The sequence below is a fragment of the Ctenocephalides felis genome, unplaced genomic scaffold (assembly GCF_003426905.1).
Source record: "Ctenocephalides felis isolate EL2017-DRISC unplaced genomic scaffold, ASM342690v1 CF-g0.4_SCAFFOLD_02599, whole genome shotgun sequence".
NCBI classification, from domain to species: domain Eukaryota; kingdom Metazoa; phylum Arthropoda; class Insecta; order Siphonaptera; family Pulicidae; genus Ctenocephalides; species Ctenocephalides felis.
In genome coordinates this window covers 32544-43438 of record NW_020538753.1, presented here as the reverse complement: position 1 = coordinate 43438, position 10895 = coordinate 32544, and the positions used below count along the sequence as shown (strand labels likewise).

Sequence of the window (10895 nt, the reverse complement as noted above, 5' to 3'; positions counted from 1 at the left end):
TTGAAATATTTAAAATACCTAAATGATATTTCTAAACAAATTTCAATGCATGATATTTAATACATTGGGTTTATTTTTTAGATGTTGGTACAGATGATCCTCAAAAAAATGTTTATTTATTTAAATATCTAGAGGAATTTATTTTCGATGGTGATCCATATGATATTTTACCAAAGTTATGCAAATTAGATAATCCACCTTCAGTTTGTGGCAGGGTATTTAAAATGGGCGAAACCAACAATAGTTGCAGAGAATGTGGTAACTTTGCATTAAATATGATGTTTTTTATAGTAGTCATAATGTTAACTAATCAAAATTTATTATTAGGAATGGATCCCACATGTGTATTATGCGTGGATTGTTTTAAACATTCTGCACATAGAAATCATAAATATAAAATGGGCACATCCAATGGAGGAGGATGCTGTGATTGTGGTGATAAAGAAGCTTGGAGACGTGAACCCTTCTGTGATACTCATATTGTAGAAATATGTTTGATTTATTTTTGTTTATAAATTTTCAACTTCTCATGTTGAATTATTTTTTGTTGTAGGCCGGTGCATTAGTAGAAAACTCAAAAGATTCTAGACTACCACCTGATATTTTAGCTAGAATGCGTATTACCTTAGAAGCAGTTTTGTGGTATTGTTATAATTTATTGACTTTGGAACATGTTCCTGGTTTACCAAGTGATTTGATGCCAACCATCAGACCTGAAAAGTTTGACAGCATGGCTTTATATGAGACACCTGACACTTATGTGTACAGTTTTATACAATGATGAAACACACACATTTGAACAGGTGACTTTTATATTATGTACTAATAAGCATACAATCAATATTAATTAATATAAATTGACTTAGTTGGTTATAAGATGAAATAACAATGCTTGATGATATAATATCGGTACTTTAGTAGAAGAGATTATTATAACTTATTAGAGATTGTTATAACTTATTTATGGTTTAAATATATATAAGCTTCTTATTTGCGTGGTATTACACAAATATATGCAAATATAGAAACCCTAAATATGGAATGGCATTTATATGGAATTATAAAGGATATGTTTCCAAATATACAACAAATTACCATATTAAATAAGTTTGTTTATAAGTATATTATTTATCATTTATTCTAACATTTACAATGAAACAAATGAAAGTTTCACACTTAATCTACAAGTTTTTTTTTTTCATTCTTTCTATATATATATATATATATATATTAGGGTGGTCTTTAATATAGACATTTTCGAATTTCCTTGCTCCCAGGGGCTCAAATAGTTCCAAATTGATAAAAAACAATTGTCTCAAAGTTATTCTATTTCCATACAAAGTTTGATTGAATTGCGCGCTATCTAAAAGTTAATATAAGAGCTTTAATATGAAAAACTTTCAGAGAATTGTTTTTTATCAATTTGGAACCATTGAGCCCCCTGAGAGCAAGGAAATTCAAAAATGTCCATATTAAGGGACACCCTATATGATATACACCCCTATATATATATATATATATATATATATATATATATATATAAATTTAGTATCACAGCTGTCGTCCGCGATGGACGCCTAAAATGAACTGAACCGATTTAAAATTTGTTTTGCTCACCGATTTAAAATTTGTTTTGTGCAAATAGATTTCATTTAGGATATAGGGTATATTAAAGGTTTTAATTTATAGCCGAAATATTATATTTTTAGTAATTTCAATAATGTTTGTCAAGTGAATCGTATAATCAGTTTGATCTTATCTAGACCAACGACTTACGAACAATACGAGCGATAACGTTGGGTACAGTAGACCCTTATCTGCTGAGGCATACGCAACACTGAAACAGTACAAAGAAAAGTTGTTATATGATTATAATGTAATATTCGAATGCATCGGTTTATACCGCGTTTCTATGTGAGTCCACTTGATGATCATATATTATTATCTGCTAAATAAATTAATAAATATTATGTAACTTTATGTTGCCAATTTTGAATTGATAGAAATTATTGGTGGAAAGTTTAGAAAGCAATATATGTTTGTGAGATTCTTAAATTTTTTTTTTAAATATTAATAGTATTGTTTATGAAATTAAATATGTTTGACTGAATTTCAATTTAATAAATATATGTTTCATGGTCGGTGGCAGTAGCGATAATTAAAATATAAAAATAGTTGGATCTGGCGTTAAACAAATTAACACAGGAAATGAAAAATATTTAAAATATATATTATTACTGCTAAGAAATATAGTAATAATTAAAATATCAATGAATCAAAGTTATATTAATTGCATACTATAAGTATGTAATAGGTAAACATATATACATCATAAAAAATATACTATCAATAAGAATTTGAAGCATAAATATTAGTCAATTTGCTGGGCATGCCACATAACAACATAATTTAGAAATGAATTACCAGGTTTTACTTCGTAAATCGAAAATTAATGAATTAATCAAAAGCGCGGTAATTATATATCAAACTCTTGAAACTGTAAATGTGCTAATTGATATAAATAGAATCAGTTTCAGATTAGGTTGGTTCTTGCAAAGACTATTAATATTATCTAGGAACATTTATATGTGACGTGCTTTGCAGTGGATAAACTATTCATGTTTTTTGTTAGCTGACCCTTTCACTTACATATCAATTTGCAATCAATTAGTTATTTTCATACTCATATTTTTTATGGCAAAACAACGTTTGCCGGGTCAGCTAGTATATATATATATATATATATATATATATATATATATATATTAAAGAAGTTAGTTTTGATGTTGAGAAATATGAGTAAGTTCTTCAAGGGCAATACATCAAATAAAAGGCAAAGATTTAGAAGTTAATCTTTAATTTTTTCCAAACGTTTCGACATAGGATTTTATGTCATCATCAGTGGATCTACAGAATGAACATTGAAAAATTAATATAAACTAGGAAAAAATGACAATTTGGAAAAAGAACTATAGATACAAGTATCATAATTGTAACAATAACAATTATAACTAAACAGAGAGACAAACATAAGAAATGAAAAGTAAAAAGAAATATATACAAACATACAAAAGCGTAATATATATACATAAATATACATATAAACAGACATATATATATATATATACGATATACATGTATGAACACGTACATATATACATATATATATACACATAATACATATATATATATATATATATATATACTCATATACATACACAAATGTATATATACATATATACATATACATATATATATATATATATATATATATATATATATATATATAAACAACAAAGGTAACTTACATAAATAAGGTCTTAAATCAGTAACTAGCGTATGGCACATAATTTTGCACTATCATATATACACTAACTTGTTTTTTTGTTTTTGTTGAACAGAGCATAGCAAAATATTTGTTGAATATAATATATTTTTCACGGAAAAAGTAGTTTATGCGTACATTCCCGAGGCAGTAATGTCACATGTGCTTAAAAATTGTTTGGAGAGACCGAAAAGGATAGTTGGCGAGTTTTTTTACAATCAGTGTTCCGAAGTATGGGTGAAGAGGCTAAGATTCAAAGTTTGGGATCGTGCCGCGTAAGGATAGGTTTACAGGTTCGGAATTAAGCTAGTTAAGGGGAAACAAATTTGGAAATATTATTGAGTATCACCTGATAATTTTCACAGAGTAAAGAGGCATCACACCTTTTATTAATGCAAGATTTAGAAATGCTGATTAGACAAGATTCAGCAAATCTTCTCTGAATAATGTTCCGTTCGTGATGAAGTATACTAGCGTTATAAAAGTTAAAAGAATGTTTAAAATTTTTTATATGTTCTGTTATTTATCATTTGTTTGATTTTGTCGTGGGTTTTTTGAGTTATTATCATGTTGTTTTAGTCGTTTTATTAAAATCTGTCCAGTTTCACCTATGTAAATGGAATCACAATCATTGCATTTTAATTTATAGACAATATTTGATGTGCGTTCTAAACTAGTGGGTGATAACCCTTAGCTCTCTTTTTTCCAACCTCAAATCACCCACTAGTTTAGAACGCACATCAAATATTGTCTATAAATTAAAATGCAATGATTGTGATTAGCTTTTAGATAGAACGCTGTTTTGTATGGAAATAGCATGAAAAATTTTTCAAAAATTTTGCAAAGCGTCGAATCTTCAATACAAAATGACCCGAATTTTCACTTTTAATTCATTTGTCGCTAAGTTATATCTACAAAATTTTTTTTTAATTTTCAAAATTTTTTCCTTGCTATTTCCATACGAAGTTTGATTGAATTGTGCACTATCTGAAAGTTAATATTAAGAGCTAAAACTTTCAGAGAATTGTTTTTAATCAATTTGGAATCATTTCAATTAATCCAGAGAAATAAATTTCAGGTTATTCATACTCTCATTCGAGTAATTCAATGCTCTCAGAAAGATGCTATTGAGTATGTTACAAATATTGATCGCGAAGGCAGAGCAGTAGTAAAATGTGCTACTTTTCAACACTGTGATACATTGAAAACAGAGATTGAGCGATATACTGCAAGACATGCATCAGTTCCACTTAAAGTTGTAGTTATGCACTGTGATGTAATCTCACATCAAATTCATGCTTTAAAAATGTTATCTTGGTCGGTATTTCTTATATTGATTGTTTGATAAGATAATGTTTGGTATATAATAACACTTTCAAATTAGGTTGCAAGGATTTTTAAGCCAATTAGAGGGATTACGCTTAATATTTAGTGAGGTAGCTTTGAAGGAAAGAGCTGATGGTTCATCAATTATTGAGGGTATACTACAAAGAGACTTTTATCTTTGGAAAGCGGCTAGATCAAGTTGGCATCGTTTGTTTATATCTGGAATGTTATTAGAATACCAGAGCAAAAAGGCTCTTGCAACAGTATTCACTAAGAATTACGGATCAGTTATGAAAGATTTTATTAAAGATGACCATGACCCTTCTTTTTCAATCTCGTCATTGAGTGTGCAAATATTTACTGTTCCCACCCTGGCACATTATTTAATTGCAGAACAAGATGTTTTGTTCATTCTAATGAATACATTTTTATCAGAGTGTGCTGAAAAATGTAATGATGAAGGAAAATTAGTTTTCACAAAATCAAGACAGAATCAGAACAGCTCACAAAATAATCATAATATGCTGGCATTTAAAAGGGCACAATATATATTATATGACCTTCGCTATCTTTTAAGTGCAAAACCAGAAGTCTGGACTGAAGAGTTGCGAAAAGGCTTTTTGGTTGGTGTAGCTCAAATACTTAAGTTGTTTTTTTGCATGCAAGGTATGGATGCTGTTGTACGTCAAATGGGACATCATGTAGATTATGAACCAGAGTGGGAATCTGCTTTTAACTTACACATAAAACTTGCACATATCATAACTTTGATGCTAGAATGGTGCTCAACAGATATGGCTGTTCTTTTAAATGCTTACAAATGCACTTTAAAAAAGCTCATATCGAATATGGACTCAGATATAACTACTAAAGTTCATGAGTTGGTTGACCATAGCGCATCGTGCATAGTTTATGACGTATCATCTCAACCTGTTTCCATACATTTACCTTTATCTAGATTTCTTGCAGGTTTGCACTTGAATTTAGAGAAGTTTAATTTGAGCTTCTATAGCGATAAACTTACAGGAACAATTAAACCTGTACCACCTGAACATATAATAGAACCAGTATTAAGAACACAAGCATTGATTGCACAAGTCAATGCAGGAATGTGGCGTAGGAATGGGTATTCCCTGTTAAATCAAGTGTATTTTTATCACAATGTAAAATGTAGGTCAGAAATGTTAGATAAAGACATTGTGTTACTTCAAATTGGTGCTACTTTGATAGAAAGCAATGAATTTTTAATTCATGTTCTGCATAAATTCACTTTATTGAATTGGATAGATCCAAACTTTGAGAGAAAAAGTTTAGTTCGGAACCCTGAAGAAGACACAATGCGGCAGATTATTAACCTTGTCGAAGAGTTTTTAGGACTTTTAATTACTATAATTGGTGAAAGACATGTTCCTGGCATAAGCCATTGCACTAATGATGATAGAATTAAAAAAGAAATTATACAACAACTTTGTATTAGGCCAATGCCTCACTCAGAACTCAACAAAACATTACCAGATGACATACACCATGAAACTGGTTTGGAAAATGTTATAGACCAGGTAGCTAATTTTAATAAACCTACAAATTCGGGTGGAAAAGGTATATACGAATTAAAACCAGAATTCTTTGATGAATATAATGTATTCTTTTATCACTACACTCGTGAAGAGCTTTCTTTATCAGAAGAAACTCAAAGAAGTCGACGGAAGGCAGCTGGTCAATTGGAATGTTGTCCTCCACCCAAGTTGCTTAAATTGAAAGATTCTTTCAGGTATGCTAAGTAATTATGTTACTAAATAAAAATTAAAAACAACATTCTTAGTACTGAATAATTTTAATTTCAATGTTTTAATTACTTTGATATCATGCATATATATTTATAAAATAAATAAAACCACAAACATTTTTATATATATCTTCTATATATATAAAAAAAGTCGGGTTTTTCTTCCTGACGAAATAACTCTAATTGATTTCGACAATTTTGCATTCTTTGGGAAGGTCTCGGGCTCCGCAAGGTTTATAGCTAAGAAAATTAGTGGTGCATGGCATCGTGCCCTAATGCAAATTGCTGGAACTTCACGCACCGTAATTAAAAATTCGAGTAATGACATTAGTGAGAATTATCAGAATTATGCTTGGTTAAGTCAACGAGCAATTCTTGCCGCCAAGAAATATGATGTACACGCACTGAATTTCACCATTCAATCAAAAATTGCTGGCGATTTGGTGACATACCAATGATTCTGACTGGTCCTCCGTTTGACTTCAAACGATTGCAATTTCCAGTTCGTCTTTTGTTCGCAATAACAAGTCGCAAGGCCAATTGCTTAGTGTTTGCGGGATAAATTTCAAATAGATTATTTAGAAAATTATTGTTTTTCACATGGGCATTTATATGTTGCCTGTTCACGAGTTGGAAAACCATCCCCTTTGTTTGTGTTAACGTCAGACCAAAAAACAAAAAATGTGGTTTACCAAAGAGCACTTCAATGAAACGGATAATTTGCGGATTTACATTCATTTACTTAGAGAAGTTCAACTAAAAAACACTTCAATTTTTGTAATAAAATCAAATTTTTCCTTTTCAAATATAGAACAAACAAAAAATTTCTTTATCTTTCCCACGAAACCATCTGGTGGCGAAACGGAGTTCGTCGGGTTTGCTAGTTATATATATATATATATATATATATATATATATATATATATATATATTCACATACATATGTGCATGCATACATACCTTTGTCATAATTATTTTGTAGGATGTTTGTATATTTTTTGACTAAATATGAACTTATTTTGAAATTTATCATTTAATGTTTGAAAAAGTGGTTTGTTTTCTTGATTTGAAAAAAAATTTGGAATGATATAGTACATATTTTATCACCTTGTATAAACAAATATTTTTAATTTTATTTAAAAGTTCTTTTATATTAAAACTAAATTAATGGGTAATTAAATAATTTCACATCCCAATAAAAATTTATTTTTCAGCATTTTAAGTAATTTACTACAATGCGATATTATGTTATTCATTATGCAAACTGTCCTTACTCGAAGCATTGACTTAAGAGCTAGAAGTTTTTCGGAAACACAATTACATAAGGTACATAAGATTTTTGTCAATTAATTGTTATATACTTTACATTAATTTAACCATAAATTTTTGCATCTTTTTTTATAGATAGTACATCTTATAGGATATGCCTTGCAGGAGGAAGAGTCACAGAATTATCCTTATTTTACTTTTACAACTAGAGCTCAAAAGTGGAATATTTTAAAGTATTTGGAGCAATTAGTGAATAGCCCTCGGGTAATAATTTTTTTTATATTACCATACTTCATGAAACACAAAACTGATTTTTGATCTTGTATTAGGTGGAAATTCATAAAGATTTATTAACTTGGGTAGTTACAAAGTATAAGCAGATGACTAGTGATTCTGCCAGTTTGGAAAAGACTCCTACTTTGGACACTTCTACTTCTGAGTCTAATGTATCTAGCAAGGAATGGCGTACAAAAATGGCAGCACAGCAAAGAGCGAAAATTATGGCTCAAATGGCATCCCTACAGACAAATTTTATGAAAAAAAATGCAGATGCTTTTGCAGCAGAAGCAGAGGAAAGCACAGGAACTAGTGATAACCTAATAGAAGCTGATAATGTTATTCCAGATAGTTCACAACAACCAATATGTTTAGGACCTAATCAAACTTTTAGATTTGTTGAACAACAGAAGTACACCTGTATTCTTTGTCAAGAGGATAGTATTGTTTCTGTTGATGGACCACCTTTGGTACTATCTGCTTTTGTCCAGCAATCCACTGTGTTATTCCAGCACAGAGGATTAGACTCAAAACTTGCATTCAAGGAAAGTCCTTATTTTTTAAGTCCTGCCCTTGGTTCAGCGGCTCATACTAGCACTTGTGGACATGTTATGCATAGCTCTTGTTGGAATAATCAAATGCAATCTATCAGTGCTTCTGAAGCAAGGAGGCCGTACAGATTACGTCAACTCTCCAGTTATGATGTGGATAAAAAGGAATTTCTTTGTCCTCTTTGTGAATGCCTCACAAACACTGTTATACCCGTAGTACCTCCTTTATACAATATTCAACCTAATAATCATGTAGTTTCTGATTTAACCTTTGAACAATTTGTACAATGCATACAGCAAACTGTTTCATTATCGTTGGTGTTGCATGAACGTCATACTGATGATAAACTGGTTGAATTTGATGAATTATTTGGTGAACATAAAGAGAAAGTTCTCGAAGGTCTAACATTGCAAACTGAACTTATTAAACCACCACAATTACAAACTGTTACAGATAGTTTATCGACAGATGTGGGCTGTTCTTTCCAAAGACTATTTCCTACATTTAGTGCAATTAAATTCAGCAAAGAAATCATTGATGCTCTTACACTATTTGCCAGAGCGAGTACAGTCAAGTCACTCACATCTTCAACTAGATTAAATGAGCCAATGATGTGTTTTAGAACTTGCACATACACTATTCTGTCTCTGGAAATATTATTAAGAGATTCGCGTAAGTCACTCCTAGGAGATTTATCTAGCAGACAAAGGGATTGCATACGCAGTTTAGTTAGGCTTTGTGGTGTTACACCATCAATATATCACTTTCATGGTGATTTCTCAATATTGCTTTTAAAAGTACTGATGGATGATGTGAGTGGTCCTTGTATTTTAGAATGGGACACTTTTAGCATGCTTGTACCATTGACATTTACTATTTCCAGTCTTTTCTGCAAATATGATCAGTGTGCTATTGCCTGTGGTGGAACTTTAGATCACCACCTTCTCAATTTACTCTTCTTATCACACATTGTAAAAATATTAATCACAATTGATATGGATGTTTCAAATATGGACACAGAGGATATTGAACACAATTGTACAGAAATAGTAGAATATGCCAGATTCATAAAAAGGATATGCAAATTAAGTACGAGTTTGAATGAAAATTCTCTAGAACAAAATGTTAAACACGCTTGCATGCCATTTTTACGGTGCTGTGCAATATTTTACCATTTTCTAACAGATATTCCAGCACCTAATAGTTTAACGGAAAGTTTGGGTAATTATGAGGAATTATGTGATTACTTAGGACTAGAAAGTAATATTAATAAAATGGTTAGTTATAGTTATGCAAAAGACTTAGCCAAAACTTGGTGTTCTAACAAGAATGTTGCTGTAAGATTACAAACTGATATGAAAGATGGCTTGGTTATACAACCCATAGTTGTTCCCAAACTTGTGAAGTTACCTAATGATTATAGTGAATTAATTAATGCTGTATCATTATTTACATGTCCCAATAGTGAAAGAGATGATTCTCGAAATCCAACTATGTGTTTAGTGTGTGGTTTAATGTTGTGCTCTCAGAGTTATTGTTGTCAAACCGAGCTGGAAAAATCTCCTGTTGGAGCATGCACTTATCATAGCCAAGTTTGTGGGGCGGGAGCAGGTGTTTTTCTAAGAGTGAGAGAGTGTGAAGTTCTTTTCTTATCTGCTCACAGCCGAGGATGCTTTGTGTCACCGCCTTATTTGGATGAGTATGGGGAGACTGATCAAGGTTTACGTAGAGGAAATCCTTTAACATTATGTGCTGATAAGTTCCAAAAATTACAGCACATATGGCTAGGCCACGGCATACATGAAATTATTTCTAGAGCTATAGAAACTAATACTAATTTAGCCACAGTTGCTACTCAGTGGCAGCACTTGTAATTTGAATTTTCAACATCTTACATAAATTAAAATTGAAGAAGTTACAGCGAATGATGTGTGTTATATTACCAGTCTTTATAGCATGTTGTTAGATATATAAATTATATAATATATTGAATAAATATAATCAGACCTATAAATCAAGATTATTAATCAAACTTTCCAACCTTTTATGGGCCATGTTTCACTTTAATGTTTCTAAAATGATGAGTTTTAAGAATGAATCACAATTAATGTGCCATCAAAACATTACGATTAAACTTCCTAAACATTTAACAAAATCTGGTATTCCAAATTAATTTTAATACTGATATTTTTATATTTATTTAACGCAACACTTTAGCTTGCTTACATTTATTGTGCTTGCTGCACAAAAATGTAATTAAATGATATTTTGAGTATTATAAGCCTTTGAATGATACTATTTAAGAGTCAATACAAACAACAGCACTGTAATGAAAAATTATTTAAATTTTGTTGAATTCAT

The 10895-nt window shown here is 30.5% G+C and overlaps 1 protein-coding gene across 1 annotated transcript; it reads left to right on the top strand.

Annotated features, from left to right (window-relative positions):
- Positions 1-81: 81 nt before the first annotated feature.
- On the top strand, positions 82-10545 carry LOC113381115 (E3 ubiquitin-protein ligase UBR1-like; the record flags this gene model as incomplete). Its single annotated transcript, XM_026620094.1, is given in 9 exon segments — positions 82-258; positions 328-482; positions 554-760; positions 762-803; positions 4404-4642; positions 4710-6422; positions 7652-7763; positions 7842-7970; positions 8036-10545. Coding segments are annotated over 9 exon segments (5147 nt in total), but the record flags the coding sequence as incomplete, so codon positions are not given.
- Between the last annotated feature and the right edge of the window lie 350 nt (positions 10546-10895).